Below are 18,313 nucleotides of genomic sequence, written 5' to 3' on the forward strand. Positions count from 1 at the left end.
ATTCTTATTGTGGACAAGTACGAGTGAGTGAGCGAAAGTGGTGTCTTGCTACCGCGATTCCTGAGGAAGTCTGGAGTGTTGTGTTCTGGGTTGTCTAACCATTTGTAGCTTTGTGATTATGTAGGAGATCGAATGAGACACTATAGTTAGTCTTTTGGGGGGATTTTGGGCACTAAGGTGATAGGTTGGTACACCACTATACACCGAGTTCCTGGTTTCCTGCGCATAGTTCTGTACATGTGCAGAATCCCTGCAACACCGGTGTGCCTGAATCAGTTTCCCACTCCAATTGAGCACGCACTCCATTTTTCCCCTGGGGCACAAGCAGGGCCCTGCTTGAGGGTTCCTGTGTTCTCTGTACTCTCTCTGGTGCCCCCGGGGCCAAAGCAGGCATCCACATCTGGGTGCCTTTGTGGTGGGGAATCCCTTTCATTTTCATTTACCGCATGTGGTAGTCGAATGTTTGAAGAGGGAGGGGTATGGAGAATCAAAGAGTACCTGCCCCTTTAAAGGCCTGTGTGTAAATGCTGGTAACAAAGCATGCCAGAGCTTACAGACAGCCGTCGTCATTCTAAGATATGTAAGGTGCTTTTCCACACTTCTAAGATGGCTAAAACCTGATTTGGGAAGTCATGTAAGTCATGTATGTGCAATTGTCCTCATAACCAAATGACTTGAGGCACCCACTGAATCTTCATTATTGTTGTATTTTACTACCCATTCAGTGGAAAGGGGCCCATGTTGATTACCTTCAGGGAGCATGGCTATGGGACCATCTTATCGCACTGGTTATTGCCCTCAACTCTGTGACCACATTGGAATTTTTATAATTCCCTTCAGCTTTCAGTTTGCTCTGCTCTTTTGGATCCACCTCCTGTGTTTTGTTTCTATTGGTTCATTTTTCTCCTTTGAACAATGAGACTGTTATCATACGGTTTGGGTCACATGTTGGTATCAGTTAAAAAAGTTTAAATCAGGTGATTGCTTGCTATTTTCAGGTTGGGGTATGGTTAGGGCTGAAAAGGATGAATCAGTTTGTTCATCAAAAATTCATGATCAGTTCTCTGTAAATCTAAGTCTTCCGAGTCTCTCAGCCTATGGTCTCTTTGGCAAGCACCGTCATTAACTTGGATGGACATAATGTGAATTGGGCACGTAACAATGCCAGAGACTGATGGGCATATTTTTTTTACTTTGCGTTTCCTCTGATCAGTGCGGCACGATGCACTTTATCTTTAAATATGGCGCTGCACAAGTGACTCACCCACCTCAATGTTTAATTGTATTTTTTCATTTATTCTGTGTTTGTGTGTAGAACATCTTGCAATAAGTGCATTGTACATCTTGGTCACGTGCTGAGTCCCAGACTCCCTGCTTTCGACCGCTTCAGGTGTAAAGGCCATTGTTAGGGTCATAGCCTCGCTGCTACTCTCACTCATGTTTTCTTTTCACTGATAAATTAATGAGACAGAGGAACGTACCAAACTGCAATTTCCACATCTTTGTGTATGCAATTGTGCAGTTTGGATGCCCAACTTTGGAGTGTCTGGCACAATTCACAAAGGCAATATGAGACAAAAGTCTAACTCTAATTCTTTTGATATTCACAGAGGTCATTTACGAGTCATATCTTTACGTCCGCAGTCAGGCCAGAAAGTAAGGCTCAAGCCGTACTCCCCGGCCCAAGCCGTACTCTCCGGCTCAAGCCTTACTCTCTGGCCTAAGCCGTACTCTCCAGCCCAAGCCGTACTCTCCGGCTCAAGCCTTACTCTCTGGCCTAAGCCGTACTCTCTGGCTCAGTCTGGAATCTCCAGCTTGGGCCGTATGAAGTGTAATCAATGGGCTGGAATGCAATTTTAGCAAAAAATGAACATTAGGAACGTGAGATAAATGGTAGAGGAGTTCAGGAAAATCAGTCTGGACAGGGGAAAGGGTGTGGCCGGACACTGCATCACATCTCAGAAAAGTTTGCTCCTTTCCATCATGGTACACGCAGTCCACAATTTGTGCTTCCCTCAGTGTTAACTGTAGTGTTACACCACGCTCAGTGTTGACTGTAATTTTATACCACACTCAGGGGCTGATTATGAATCGGCCCATAAAGGCTCGCACTTGCTGTCAGAGCCTTTAGGGCCACATCATAATGGGCCACTTGGTTTCCTTCCCGACCGCCTCATTATGATGAAGGCGGTTGGAAAGGAAACCGACTGGTCATTCCGGCTGGCTTCCGACGGGCTTGAGGGCCCGCCCGCCAGTCAGAAGCCGGCTAGTAATCTCAAGGGCGGTCATTTCCGCCCCTGAGATTACGATTATGATTTCTGACATGGTTTCCATGCCGGCCTGTCTGACATGGAAACTATGTCAGAAAGTGTGTTTGGGGGCCCCCAGCAGGGTCACCTATGGTGCCACCCTATTGATCCCTGCACCTTGTGGCAGGCGTGCAAGGATGAACCGCACCTCCCATTCTACTATGGAAAGTATGCATTATGGCCAGTTTACAGCAGTAATGCATGCTCCTACAGTGAAATATAGGAATGCGACCGAACACTGTTTGGTCACATCCTAAAGAAGCAGCCGGAACCGCCGACTGAGTGTCGGTCGGTCCCAGGACCGAGGCGGTGTTGGGCGGAAGGAATTCCGCCCAACATTAAATCAGAAAGCCAAGTGTTGACTGTAGAGTTTACACCACACTTTGGTGTAACACTACAGTCAACACTGAGGGGAGCGCAAATTGTGGAGCAAACTTTTCTGGGATGCGATGTAGTGTCCAGCCACACCATTTTCCTGCCCAAACTGATTTTCATGAACTCCTCTACCATTTATTTCACGTTCCTAATGTTCCTTTTTGTGATTACACTTCATCTGGCCCGAGCTGGAGAGTGCGGCCCAACTGTGGACGTAAAGATACGACTCATAAATGATCTCTGTGAATACCAGAAGTCGGAAAGTTCGATTTTTGTCTCAAATTGCTTTGGTGAATGGGGCCCTTTGAATATATCAGTCCACTTCATTTGCTGCTTTTTGACTCTGTGATTTCAAAGCTCTGCAGCTGCAGGCTGGCAAAGGAGATCTGAATATTGAAAGCACGTTGGGATTTTTTAAGCCATGTCTGTCTTTATGTTCTAAGCTTTCACCACTTGTTTTTTCGCATGCTATTTTAATTGCAGTCATTGTTTAACCCACACCACTCAATTCATACAATATATTTAAAATTAATATGCCCTCAATGGTATTTATTTTAATTGCTGTAGGATGTTGAAATGCTATTGTGTCCCAGAATCCTCTCAATGTGGTGCGACGGAATTCACAACTTCACGTCGCCGTCAAATTCCCTTTATATTCCAGACAGTGGATAAATCTGTCTTTGAAAACATCACCAGAAGGTACAAGACCAGTTTATATAACCCCCAGACACTGCACGATATATTGCATTTCTAAAAAAAACTAGTCAGTACACTTTTACAGAGATTCTTTAACTTATATTGCACATCTGCTAACTAACTTAAACCTTACCCACAAAATATATATATTAATCACAGAGGTGAGACCTGTTGTATATCCATTGTGTGCCATGCGAGCAGCTGTGAATACGTTCCTGTTTGTTCTTTCTCTCACATTTGCCGGCTGCAATGACAGCAATGTTGTATATAAAGCGTGAACACAAGCGCTTTAGAAGAGGCCACATTATATTCCATGTATGTGTTTTGTTGTTGTTAATTAGGCACGGGGACATTACATGAGAGAGCCTGTGGGTGCTTGCAGTCCTGTCCTAGTAGCTTGCTACTTTCCCTCCTCTGCCTCCCACGATATGTTTTTCAGTGCACTGCAGACGATGGGTGGTCCTGGGCCAATTAAAAGCCTGCGCAGACGGCTATAGACACAAACGCACGCGGTCACACCGACTGCTGGCAGCTATTGAACTAGCTTTGCTTTTGGTGTTATTTCTCACATATGTGTGAATTTTACAGAACTTTCCGTGCACATTAAAGCACAACTGCTGAAAGTTCGCGCTAAGGCTTTTTAAGAGTGTTAATGGTCATTGGTTCCGTACAGTGAAACTATGTTAATGTAAGTAGCCACAGAGTCTGTGTCACTTCACCCTTAGCTGCGAATGTAAAACAAAAGTCTTGGTTGCGTAAGGGCGTTTCTTTTTTTTGTATGATGCAATTGGGTTAACATGCCTGCATAGCTATAATAGAAGTAACATTCTCCTTATTTTTTGGGACAGTGTTTTATAGCGCAAACTAAAAATTCGCCCAAATACACAAATTTCTGCACCAAATCACAAAACTCAAGGCAACACCTATTGGCTTTGCCAATACTTGTTTTTTAATTGCAATAGATTTCTCAAGCGCTATGCAGGTGAAACCTGAAACAAGCATTTGCAATGCAAAAAGGTCTCGCATTTGTGAGTTAGAGCTATTGACATTGTAAATGGCAATGTTTTTTCCTACACGTTTTATTTTTGGAATTAATGTATGTAGTGTGCAAAATCCCTTGGAAAGGTCCTGCACTTCGTAATAAATATATTGAAAAGGACGCAAAGTGTGGATTGTGTCAACAATTGCTGGCACGTACCTCATGGGTGAAGTGTCTCCACACATGCACACCGTGGTGCTTTACTAATGCGAAACTCGTTAATAAAAGTAGTGCTTACAGACTAACCATCAGGATCAGAGCATGTGAATCCGAATCCCGGCTTCTCTTTCATTTTCTAGACTGTTTGACTCACTCTCCTGCGTCTTGGTTATTCCCCAAACACTGGGAGGTAATGAAGTTTGCCAAGGGGGCAGGGGGGCTTCAGGGTTACATGATAATGTATTCATTGCCTAGTTGTCGAAGGTCGCCCGGTGCTATTAGTTAAAAGTGTGCAGATTTCATTAGGATATTAAGAGTACTTTACTCGCATCTATGAGAGAATCGAAATTAACTAAACAAAATGCCAGAATGTGTGTCAGTTTTCACAGTGTTTTAGACAGTACTGGTTGCTTAGTTTCATTGCCTTAAATTTTGTATTTACTCTTTTACACAGCATCCAAAGTGGGTTACCTAACCCCAAAGCCCAGAGTTGTTAAATGACCCATAGAAGGGAGTATTTTACAGTTGAGCAAATGTGTCCAAATGTAGTTTTGGTAGTGCCATGGAATAATCAGCCAATGAGGTACTCGATGAGCAGGTATTTAACTACACGTTCAAAACATATGGTATTGAGTGTGTCTGTTGTTTGTACACAACCACCTCTCTGAATGTGTTTATTAACACAGAGCTTCATCTACCAGACAGTGCTCACAGAGGGGCGACTAAAGCACAGAACAAAATGTATTCATTTATCCTGAGTGCGAAGGCACCCGGGAGGCTTAGGTGCCCGCCCGGAGAGGCTAGGGATCCCAGCGCTTCTACAGACTCTGCCGTGCTCCTCTGCACCAGCAGGGCACAGCTTGGAATCTGCCACTTCTGCTAAGAGTAGGTGAGGGGAATGAGGTTGGGGCATGCGGTAGTTGCTAGCAGATTTCCAGGTTATTGAAAGTGATGATTCTGACGTGAGGCAATGGAGTCTGACTTTGTCTGTTTGTCTGCACCAGTCTATTTCTCTACCATCTACCGAGCTCACTGTCATGTATCCATTCATCTCACTTTGTTAGAGGTGCGCGAGCCAATAGATTAATTAACAGGTAGAGCCAGCCGGAGACGAGCCAAGCATATACGAGCCAGTGGGCGAGCCGTGAAAATTATCGGCATGTGATTGTTAATCATGCAGTAAACATGATGTAAATGAGCGATAATGTCTTTTCAGAAGTCAAAAAAGTGCATTTCTTTAGCGCGTCACCTCAGTACACAAGATTATAGCACTGAATTGAGAGGAAGTTATTAAAAGTGCTTGTTTTAATCATGAGTAAAAACATTACCGCTCTTCCCTCCTGACAACAATGCCATTTGTGAACTAAGAGGCGTCAGTTGCCATACATACCCCGAATGTTGCCTAGAGTCTTATTATATTTAGAGTAACATTAAAATCTAGTTCATGAAACACGAGAAGTTTTTGTACAGCACGCAACTTGAACTCGCATATTTCAATGTGGCAATAATAAAGATGAAAACAGAAGTGCCAGCAGGCAAGAAATCACGAATGGGAGTGGGGGGGTGGGGGAGGGTAAATAGTCACAGACTGAGGGAGGGGACGGTGAGGTGGGGAGACAGGGAAGAAAATAGTGTTAGGAGTAAAGGGGCCAATAGCCGTGAAAGGATACAAATGATGAATGAGGAGCGACTAACAAGCCTCAAACCAATCAGAAGGCAGCATTTAAGACAAAAGCCAATGGGCAGAGAGTGGGCGGAGCTTCCACGAAGCTTCAACACTACAGTATATACTGCATGCCTCCCAAAGCTATGGCAGCGCATTCGCGCTGCAATGCTAGGCGAGACCTAAAAAGGGAACATTCTTTGAAGTAATGCAAGTAAATAAACTAGCAAGCACTTTATGCTACTTAAAAAAAAGCAAGTAGGGATATTTAAATAGCCTGTATTATGAGACAGCTGGTACCCCCACATTCTAAGGTCAGAGCTAATCGAACATTACCCCCAACCCAACGGCTCCAGGAGGCAACTGATGTAACTCCTGCATCACCATTGTACATATGCTACTGGTATAACTCCTGCATCACCATTGTACATATGCTACTGGTATAACTCATGCATCACAACCGCACATATGCTACTGGTGTAACTCCTACATCAGTACTGCACATATGCTACTGGTGTAACTCCTGCATCACTATTGTACATATGCTACTGGTGTAACTCCTGCATCAGTACTGCACATATGCTACTGGAGTAAATCATGCATCAGTACTGCACATATGCTACTGGTGTAACTCCTGCATCAGTACTGCACATATGCTACTGGTGTAACTCCTGCATCAGTACTGCACATATGCTACTGGAGTAAATCATGCATCAGTACTGCACATATGCTACTGGTGTAACTCCTGCATCAGTACTGCACATATGCTACTGGTGTAACTCCTGCATCAGTACTGCACATATGCTACCGGAGTAACTCCTGCATCACTTCTGCACATATGTTACTGGTGTAACTCCTGCATCACTACTGCACGTACGCTACTGGTGTAACTCATGCATCAGTACTGCACATAAGCTACTGGTGTAACTCCTGCATCAGTACTGCACATATGCTACTGGTGTAACTCCTGCATCAGTACTGCACATATGCTACTGGTGTAACTCCTGCATCAGTACTGCACATATGCTACTGGTGTAACTCATGCATCAGTACTGCACATAAGCTACCGGTGTAACTCCTGCATCACAACTGCACATATGCTACTGGTGTAACTCCTGCATCAGTACCGCACACATGCTACCGGTGTAACTCCTGCATCACAACTGCACATATGCTACTGGTGTAACTCCTGCATCAGTACCGCACATATGCTACTGGTGTAACTCCTGCATCAGTACCGCACATATGCTACTGGTGTAACTCCTGCATCACAACTGCACATATGCTACTGGTGTAACTCCTACATCAGTACTGCACATATGCTACTGGTGTAACTCCTGCATCACTATTGTACATATGCTACTGGTGTAACTCCTGCACCACTACTGCACATATGCTACTGGAGTAAATCATGCATCAGTACTGCACATATGCTACTGGTGTAACTCCTGCATCAGTACTGCACATATGCTACTGGAGTAAATCATGCATCAGTACTGCACATATGCTACCGGAGTAACTCCTGCATCACTTCTGCACATATGTTACTGGTGTAACTCCTGCATCACTACTGCACGTACGCTACTGGTGTAACTCATGCATCAGTACTGCACATAAGCTACTGGTGTAACTCCTGCATCAGTACTGCACATATGCTACTGGTGTAACTCCTGCATCACTACTGCACATATGCTACTGGTGTAACTCCTGCATCAGTACTGCACATATGCTACTGGTGTAACTCCTGCATCAGTACTGCACATATGCTACTGGTGTAACTCCTGCATCAGTACCGCACATATGCTACTGGTGTAACTCCTGCATCAGTACCGCACATATGCTACTGGTGTAACTCCTGCATCAGTACTGCACATATGCTACTGGTGTAACTCATGCATCGCTATTGTACATATGCTACTGGTGTGACTCCTGCATCAGTACTGCACATATGCTACTGGTGTAACTCCTGCATCAGTACTGCACATAAGCTACTGGTGTAACTCCTGCATCAGTACTGCACATATGCTACTGGTGTAACTCATGCATCAGTACTGCACATAAGCTACCGGTGTAACTCCTGCATCACAACTGCACATATGCTACTGGTGTAACTCCTGCATCACTATTGTTCATATGCTACTGGTGTAACTCCTGCATCAGTACTGCACATATGCTACTGGAGTAAATCATGCATCAGTACTGCACATATGCTACCGGAGTAACTCCTGCATCACTTCTGCACATATATTACTGGTGTAACTCCTGCATCACTACTGCACGTACGCTACTGGTGTAACTCATGCATCAGTACCGCACACATGCTACCGGTGTAACTCCTGCATCACAACTGCACATATGCTACTGGTGTAACTCCTACATCAGTACTGCACATATGCTACTGGTGTAACTCCTGCATCACTACTGCACATATGCTACTGGTGTAACTCCTGCATCACTACTGCACATATGCTACTGGTGTAACTCCTGCATCAGTACTGCACATATGCTACTGGTGTAACTCCTGCATCAGTACCGCACATATGCTACTGGTGTAACTCCTGCATCACAACTGCACATATGCTACTGGTGTAACTCCTGCATCAGTACCGCACACATGCTACCGGTGTAACTCCTGCATCACAACTGCACATATGCTACTGGTGTAACTCCTGCATCAGTACCGCACATATGCTACTGGTGTAACTCCTGCATCAGTACCGCACATATGCTACTGGTGTAACTCCTGCATCAGTACCGCACATATGCTACTGGTGTAACTCCTGCATCACTATTGTTCATATGCTGCTGGTGTAACTCATGCATCAGTACCGCACATATGCTACCGGTGTAACTCCTGCATCACAACTGCACATATGCTACTGGTGTAACTCATGCATCACTATTGTTCATATGCTACTGGTGTAACTCATGCATCAGTACCGCACATATGCTACCGGTGTAACTCCTGCATCACAACTGCACATATGCTACTGGTGTAACTCCTGCATCAGTACCGCACATATGCTACTGGTGTAACTCCTGCATCAGTACCGCACATATGCTACTGGTGTAACTCCTGCATCACTATTGTTCATATGCTGCTGGTGTAACTCATGCATCAGTACCGCACATATGCTACTGGTGTAACTCCTGCATCACTACTGCACATACGCTACTGGTGTAACTCCTGCATCAGTACTGCACATATGCTACTGGTGTAACTCCTGCATCACAACTGCACATATGCTACTGGTGTAACTCATGCATCACTATTGTTCATATGCTACTGGTGTAACTCATGCATCACTACTGCACATATGCTACTGGTGTAACTCCTGCATCACTACTGCACATATGCTACTGGTGTAACTCCTGCATCAGTACTGCACATATGCTACTGGTGTAACTCCTGCATCACAACTGCACATATGCTACTGGTGTAACTCCTGCATCACTACTGCACATATGCTACTGGTGTAACTCCTGCATCAGTACTGCACATATGCTACTGGTGTAACTCCTGCATCAGTACTGCACATATGCTACTGGTGTAACTCCTGCATCAGTACTGCACATATGCTACTGGTGTAACTCCTGCATCAGTACCGCACATATGCTACTGCTGTAACTCATGCATCAGTACTGCACATATGCTACTGGTGTAACTCCTGCATCAGTACCGCACATATGCTACTGGTGTAACTCCTGCATCAGTACTGCACATAAGCTACTGGTGTAACTCCTGCATCAGTACTGCACATATGCTACTGGTGTAACTCCTGCATCACAACTGCACATATGCTACTGGTGTAACTCCTGCATCAGTACTGCACATATGCTACTGGTGTAACTCCTGCATCACTATTGTTCATATGCTACTGGTGTAACTCATGCATCAGTACTGCACATATGCTACTGGTGTAACTCCTGCATCAGTACCGCGCATATGCTACCGGTGTAACTCCTGCATCACAACTGCACATATGCTACTGGTGTAACTCCTGCATCACTATTGTTCATATGCTACTGGTGTAACTCATGCATCAGTACTGCACATATGCTACTGGTGTAACTCCTGCATCAGTACCGCACATATGCTACTGCTGTAACTCATGCATCAGTACCGCACATATGCTACTGGTGTAACTCCTGCATCAGTACTGCACATATGCTACTGGTGTAACTCCTGCATCAGTACTGCACATATGCTACTGGTGTAACTCCTGCATCAGTACTGCACATATGCTACTGGTGTAACTCCTGCATCACAACTGCACATATGCTACTGGTGTAACTCCTGCATCACTATTGTTCATATGCTACTGGTGTAACTCCTGCATCAGTACTGCACATATGCTACTGGAGTAAATCATGCATCAGTACTGCACATATGCTACCGGAGTAACTCCTGCATCACTTCTGCACATATATTACTGGTGTAACTCCTGCATCACTACTGCACGTACGCTACTGGTGTAACTCATGCATCAGTACCGCACACATGCTACCGGTGTAACTCCTGCATCACAACTGCACATATGCTACTGGTGTAACTCCTACATCAGTACTGCACATATGCTACTGGTGTAACTCCTGCATCAGTACTGCACATATGCTACTGGTGTAACTCCTGCATCAGTACTGCACATATGCTACTGGTGTAACTCCTGCATCAGTACTGCACATATGCTACTGGTGTAACTCCTGCATCAGTACTGCACATATGCTACTGGTGTAACTCCTGCATCAGTACTGCACATATTCTACTGGTGTAACTCCTGCATCACTACTGCACATATGCTACTGGTGTAACTCCTGCATCAGTACCGCACATATTCTACTGGTGTAACTCCTGCATCAGTACCGCACATATGCTACTGGTGTAACTCATGCATCACTACTGCACATATGCTACTGGTGTAACTCCTGCATCAGTACCGCACATATGCTACTGGTGTAACTCCTGCATCAGTACTGCACATATGCTACTGGTGTAACTCCTGCATCAGTACCGCACATATTCTACTGGTGTAACTCCTGCATCAGTACCGCACATATGCTACTGGTGTAACTCATGCATCACTACTGCACATATGCTACTGGTGTAACTCCTGCATCAGTACCGCACATATGCTACTGGTGTAACTCCTGCATCACTATTGTTCATATGCTACTGGTGTAACTCCTGCATCAGTACTGCACATATGCTACTGGTGTAACTCCTGCATCAGTACTGCACATATGCTACTGGTGTAACTCCTGCATCACTATTGTTCATATTCTACTGGTGTAACTCCTGCATCAGTACTGCACATATGCTACTGGTGTAACTCCTGCATCAGTACCGCGCATATGCTACCGGTGTAACTCCTGCATCACAACTGCACATATGCTACTGGTGTAACTCCTACATCAGTACTGCACATATGCTACTGGTGTAACTCCTGCATCACTATTGTTCATATGCTACTGGTGTAACTCCTGCATCACTATTGTTCATATGCTACTGGTGTAACTCATGCATCACTACCGCACACATGCTACTGGTGTAACTCCTGCATCAGTACTGCACATATGCTACTGGTGTAACTCCTGCATCAGTACTGCACATATTCTACTGGTGTAACTCCTGCATCACTACTGCACATATGCTACCGGAGTAACTCCTGCATCAGTACCGCACATATGCTACTGGTGTAACTCCTGCATCACAACTGCACATATGCTACTGGTGTAACTCCTGCATCACTACTGCACATATGCTACTGGTGTAACTCCTGCATCACTACTGCACATATGCTACTGGTGTAACTCATGCAACCATTAAGGCTTTTCCCAACTCCAGAAGAACGCACGTCACCAAAGCATAGAATTACGTCATGTGAGAGGGTCCTGTAGCAGGTCAATGATCATATGGACGATTTTAAGCCGTCCTCTTATGTTACAGAAAGTGCGTACATAAAGACAGATAAAATGCCACATATAAACCACCTTCCCAGAGGGAGATGAAACGTCGACTTCCAGGGCAGAGATCAAGCACTTACCGTAGACCCTCAGCTGTCTTGTGGCTGATACCGGAAGTGCACCACTCGGTGTCACATTCACGGTGTAATTTCCGGTGTAGTTCGTCAGCAGGTCTCTGATCACCAAAGATCCGTCTGGGCCGCAAGTCTCCCGGCCCGTGTATTGGGCTCCATTGAGCTGTGATGGTGGTGACACGAAGCAACTGCAGATCAGCTGTGGAGTGGCCACTACTGTCCCTCTGTACCATGCAGACATCAGTAGATTCACAGTGACCGGGGCAGTGAGGGTGACCGTGCCTCCCACTCTGGCATTAGTCACTCCTGCAGCTGCCCCCTGAGCTGAGGACGGCTGGATCCAGACACCGAGACAGACTGAAAGGCAGAGGAAGAGGGGAAACCAGGGGTTAAAAAGCTGAAACAGTCAACAACAGACATTAGTCTTGCATTTAGTACCATCAGTAAAGGAGACCATTTTTTGCAGTGACTGTGACTCCTGTGGAGGGGGTGCATTATAGTGGGAGAAGCCACGAGAGTAGGAGATATTAATATTCTGGGGGGCTAGGGATACCCCTGATTGTTTAGAAGTTAATTTACTGCTTACGTGGCTATTCCAGCTTTAGGTTTCCTTTCTTTCTAATTTCTAATTTTAATTTCTAATTTAAAATATTTCTAAAGCGCAGCGTACACCTTGCGGTTTCTTGGCGCTGGGGAGATTGGCAACTGAGGGAGAGAGACCAGAAGAGAGGACGTGGGGGTGTTTTAAGGGAGTTTTAAGAAGGGAAGGCCTGGTCGAAGAGAAACGTCTTCAGGTCTCTACGGAAGGAGAGGTACTGAGTGGCAGAACGGAGGTGGTCGGGAAGTGAGTTCCAAAAGGTAGGAGCCAAGGTGGAAAAGCTGGCCCCGCCCCACTTTTTACGTGTGAAGCGAGGGGTCTGAAGAAAGGACTTGGAAGAAGACCGAAGATCTCTTGCAGGTACATACGGGTGAATTAATGAGGAAATAAAAGCGGGGGCGGTGCCCTGGCGGGCCTGGAAGGCCATACAGCCGATCTTAAAAAGAGAGCGCTCTTTTACAGGGAGCCAGTGAAGCTCCCTGAGGAGGGGGGTGGAATGGTGATAACGAGAAAGGCCATATACCAGTCGGGCTGCCTGGTTTTGAATAATCTGGAGTCTACGCAAGCTGTATGCGGGGATACCATGGTAGAGAGCGTTTGCGTAGTCCAATCGCGATATCACTAATGCGGCCATGATGATCTTAAGTGCCTGGGGGGAAAAGAAACGGGAAATAGTGCGGATAGTGCGGAGAGTGAGGAAACAAGAGGATACCACGGAGCTAATTTGTGAATGAAGAGTGAGCTGGCTGTTAATTTTCACACCGAGTGTTTTGACCGAAGTGGAGGGGGTAGGAGAGGGACCAAGAGAGGGGGGCCAAAAGAGAGAGTTCCAGGGGCTGGATGAACCACCCGTGAGAACCAGCTCGGTCTTATCCGGGTTCAGTTTAAGATGGTTGTGGTTCATCCAGTCCCTGATGAATGTCATAGTAGACTGGAAGTTGGAAACAGAAAGAGAATAGGGGGATAGATCAAAGATGAGCTGGAGGTCGTCCGCGTAATTATAAACGGTGACCTCCAGCTGCTGGAGTGCGAAAATGAGAGGAAAGATATAGAGATTGAAAAGCAAAGGGGAAAGAGAGGAACCCTGGGGAACCCCGCAGGTGACAGGAAGAGGAGTGGCCGTGAAGCCGCCTAGCCGAACCGCCTGGGTGCGGTCCCTCAGAAAGGAGGAGAGCCAGACCAGTGCTGATCCCCCGATACCAGCCGCCCTGACACGGGTAAGTAGGATGGTATGGTCCACCGTGTCAAAGGCGGCGGAAAGATCAAGGAGGACCAGTGCCTGGCGTTTGTTATCGTCCATACCCTTTCTGAGATTGTCTAGGACCGCAACCACGACTGATTCGGTTGAATGCCTGGGGCGGAACCCGGCTTGGCGGGATGCCAGTCCTCCGTTTGCTTCAACATGAGCGCTGAGTGCCGCGGTGACATGGCGTTCCATCACCTTGCCCAAGAAGGGTAGCAGGGAGATGGGGCGGTAGTTGGCCGAGATGGAGGGGTCCGCGCCAGGTTTTTTCAGAATGGGCACTATTGTAGCTGCCTTTAGCACAGAAGGCACAACGCCCTGTGCCAGGGAACTGTTGAGGAAGGCGATGGGGGGGTCAGGGCAGCTGGAGTAAATTTGCTGCAGGACTCGTGCCGGGCAGACGTCCGCAGGGGACCCTGACTTCACTTTGGGGAGTATCTCCAAAAGAGAATCATAAGTGAGGGGAGGGATGGAGGTAAAAAGGCATAGGACGGGAGGAGGGGAGGGATCGATGAAGGCAGAGGAGGGTGGTAGGATGTTGGTCTTGATAGTAGCAATTTTCTCTACGAAATAGGTATTGAGTTGATCGCAGAGAGGCTGGGAAGGGGGGATTTGGAACGAGGTGCGGTCTGAGAATGCCAGGTCATTCACTATGCCGAAGATTTCCCTGGATTTGTTTTCTGCAGAGATTATTTTTGAGGAGAAGTAGGAAGTTTTTGCATCCAGGATTGCTGTTTTATATTTAGCTAGTGCTGATAGGAAGTGAGTTTTTGATAAGGGACTGTAATTTTTCCTCCATTGCCTCTCCGCCCGTCGGGCGCTCAGTTTAAGATCTTTTAGGTGGTCATTGAACCATCTATTGGAGTCCTTAGGTCGGCGGATGGAGATGCGGCGTAAGGGCGCCACTGAGTCGCAGCCTTCAGCCAGCCAGGTGTTAATGGCCTTGGCTTGAGAGGCAGATGGTAAACCAGCGAGAATGGGAGAGGAGTTGCGGAGTGAGGAGGTCAAGGAGAGATAGTCCACTCTGTTCCAGTTCCGCGCCCAGGTGTTTTTGGCATGCGGAGTTTTGGGCGTCAGGTTTCGGAGAATGAGGAAGGAAATGAGGGAATGGTCGGACCATGGGCACGGCGAGACAGCAGCCGAGGCCACAGGGAGGTTAAGGGACCAGACCTGGTCCAGTGTGTGTCCATGGGAGTTAGTGGGGACAGATATGTGTGACACGAAATTGAGGGATGAAAGGAAATCGGTAAATTCTTTAGAGACTGAGCACTCATGAGGGTCTGAGGGCCAGTAATTGAAGTCCCCTAGCACCAAGACCGAGGCGTAGTTGACCACCAGGTTGGCTAGCAGGTCTTGCCGGCAGAAATAAAGGCGAGGGTTGAGGAGGGCGGTACATAAGGAGGCAAGTGATGGGGGGGGAAAATGAAAGAGAGCGGACTGCCAAGAAGTCAGCAGGGGGAATAGGGGAAAAAGGGAGTGGTTGGAAATTCAGCTCCGACCGAGCGATTAAGGCGACCCCGCCACCCGCCTTGCCTGTCGGACGGTCGGCCCGCAGGGCCACATAGGAGGGGGGTAGGGTGGCCAAGAGGACAGGAAGGGAAGAATCGCAATACCAGGTTTCGGTCAGGAGCAGTATGTCAGGTTTCTCTGAATCGAGTAAGACAAACAACTCATGATGGTGCTTGACCGCTGACCTGGTATTGAGTAGGATGACAGACAGTGCCGATGAGGGGGGGGGAGGGTCCAGGGGTGGGGGGCGAGGTAACGGAGGGACGTGCTGCGGGGGATCGGGTGCAATGGGGGAGGAAGGAGCAAGGTCTAGTGAGGAGATCCGCCTGCGGATGGGGTCCGGGAGAGGCCAATGGCCCTGGAGGGCAATAAGGTCCTTGGTAGAGTGAAAGGTGGTTTTGGCATGGAGTCGTGCCCCTAGCCCCGTCCGGCCGCGGACGGGCACAGACGGGCTTGCCTTAGGCGCGCCTTCGGCGCGCAAAAGTCGCGCCCGCTGCGCACGTCCGCTGCGCTTCCTGCCAAGACACATGCTTTATGCTGGCGGGTTTAGGAAGTTGGGGGGGCGTGGCCAGCCGAGGGGGCGTGTCTCGCCTCGCCCTCGAGAATGGCGTGAGAAGTAGGGGGATCGTTGCAGCGCGTAGCGCTGTTTGTAGCGAGCTAGGAATTACAGGTAAGTGAAGGTGCCTGGTAAAACACAATAATCCGTGACAATAATTTTTAAAAACAAGATAGCCCTGCTCCCGGCTTTCCGCCTCAGGAGCCAATCAAGAATGCGACGCCCGTCAGCGGCGCGCTCTATTTATGAGTCTGGCGGGGGGCGTGGCCAGCCGAGGGGGCGTGTCTCGCCTCGCCCTCGAGAATGGCGTGAGAAGTAGGGGGATCGTTGCAGCGCGTAGCGCTGTTTGTAGCGAGCTAGGAATTACAGGTAAGTGAAGGTGCCTGGTAAAACACAATAATCCGTGACAATAATTTTGAAAAACAAGATAGCCCTGCTCCCGGCTTTCCGCCTCAGGAGCCAATCAAGAATGCGACGCCCGTCAGCGGCGCGCTCTATTTATGAGTCTGGCGGGGGGCGTGGCCAGCCGAGGGGGCGTGTCTCGCCTCGCCCTCGAGAATGGCGTGAGAAGTAGGGGGATCGTTGCAGCGCGTTGCGTTGTTTGTAGCGAGCTAGGAATTACAGGTAAGTGAAGGTGCCTGGTAAAACACAATAATCCGTGACAATAATTTTTAAAAACAAGATAGCCCTGCTCCCGGCTTTCCGCCTCAAGAGCCAATCAAGAATGCGACGCCCGTCAGCGGCGCGCTCTATTTATGAGTCTGGCGGGGGGCGTGGCCAGCCGAGGGGGCGTGTCTCGCCTCGCCCTCGAGAATGGCGTGAGAAGTAGGGGGATCGTTGCAGCGCGTAGCGCTGTTTGTAGCGAGCTAGGAATTACAGGTAAGTGAAGGTGCCTGGTAAAACACAATAATCCGTGACAATAATTTTTAAAAACAAGATAGCCCTGCTCCCGGCTTTCCGCCTCAGGAGCCAATCAAGAATGCGACGCCCGTCAGCGGCGCGCTCTATTTATAAGTCTGGCATAGCCCTGCTCCCGGCTTTCCGCCTCAGGAGCCAACTAGGCGGCGACTAGGGGCGTTTTCGTTTTGGTTGGTTGTTGGTGGTTCTTTGTAGCGCCGGGACACTCCTTTGAGTAGCCGCGCGCTGTATTAATCATGAATAACATAACATTAACATTATGTGTTTTTGAGCAATTTACTACTCTGATTTCTATCAATAATATTCATTTTTAATATATAGCTTAGCCATTGCAAACTGAAAGGATTGCGCCCTTTCTCATTTTTTATTTCCATGATCCTGTGCTTATTCAATGATGAACTTCACTTTTTATTGTATTTCACACTCCGTGTTCAACTTGACCCTTGATGAGCATCAACACTTTTTACACATCTTATCACACTTATGATATCTCAATTCTGTCTCTTCCTCCAGGTACTATTGACCTTAAACACAGGATATTTATCCTGACTGTTCTAATTGGAGAACACCCAATTGAAGCACAGTTCTAAGGTCCTGAAGAAAGCCCATCGACCCTCTTTAGGGCGGATTTCGGGCTGAAACATGTCGACCATAGTGCGGTGGACTCATAATTAGCCCATCGCTGCACTTAAAGTTTTTTTACCTAGTTCTCCCATACACCATACAGAATAAAAAGTAATTTTTGGCTAGTATGCAGATTATTTTTTAAAGGAGCACTACACCTCAAAAGTTTTCACTCACCTTGATTTCTGATCACTACTGAAAAAACAGTTGTTCCCTCCAGGTGGAGGAAGCATATAAAAGAGAGACCCTATGATGATGCTGTCACGCATATAATAAGAGGCGGAGAATCAAGATATACCGAAGCACGAGATACCTGCGTGAATGAGGGTTTTTTAAGTACTCCTTTGAGAAGTACTGACGGAAAGGACATAACGGACCCTGGTGGCAGGCACAAGTGATCCATTCCCCCCACTTGATTTTTTGACTGTACAACAGGAAGCTGAATGGATCACAATTGCTTCTTACTCCCTCAACCCTTGATTTGAATAGAATCTTAAACAGTCATGGGTGACTTTAATTTTTATTTAGAAAACCACTTGGACACTGACACTAACCGGCTGGAGCAAATTATGGGAGCTGGAGGACT

At 47.2% G+C, this 18,313-nt stretch overlaps 1 protein-coding gene across 2 annotated transcripts in view; it reads right to left on the reverse strand.

Moving 5' to 3' along the window:
• The window catches only part of LOC146808739 (cell adhesion molecule CEACAM6-like), a 668,079-nt gene that overhangs the window by 253,970 nt on the left and 395,796 nt on the right, over positions 1–18,313 (reverse strand). For both annotated transcript variants that reach the window (XM_085615553.1, XM_085615554.1), the window contains exon 3: positions 12,286–12,636. In XM_085615553.1, coding sequence (XP_085471679.1) covers positions 12,286–12,636 — 351 coding nt within the window. The remainder of the gene's footprint in view (positions 1–12,285; positions 12,637–18,313) is intronic.

Source organism: Triturus cristatus, chromosome 7, assembly GCF_964204655.1.
Source record: "Triturus cristatus chromosome 7, aTriCri1.1, whole genome shotgun sequence".
Classification (NCBI taxonomy): Eukaryota; Metazoa; Chordata; class Amphibia; order Caudata; family Salamandridae; genus Triturus; species Triturus cristatus.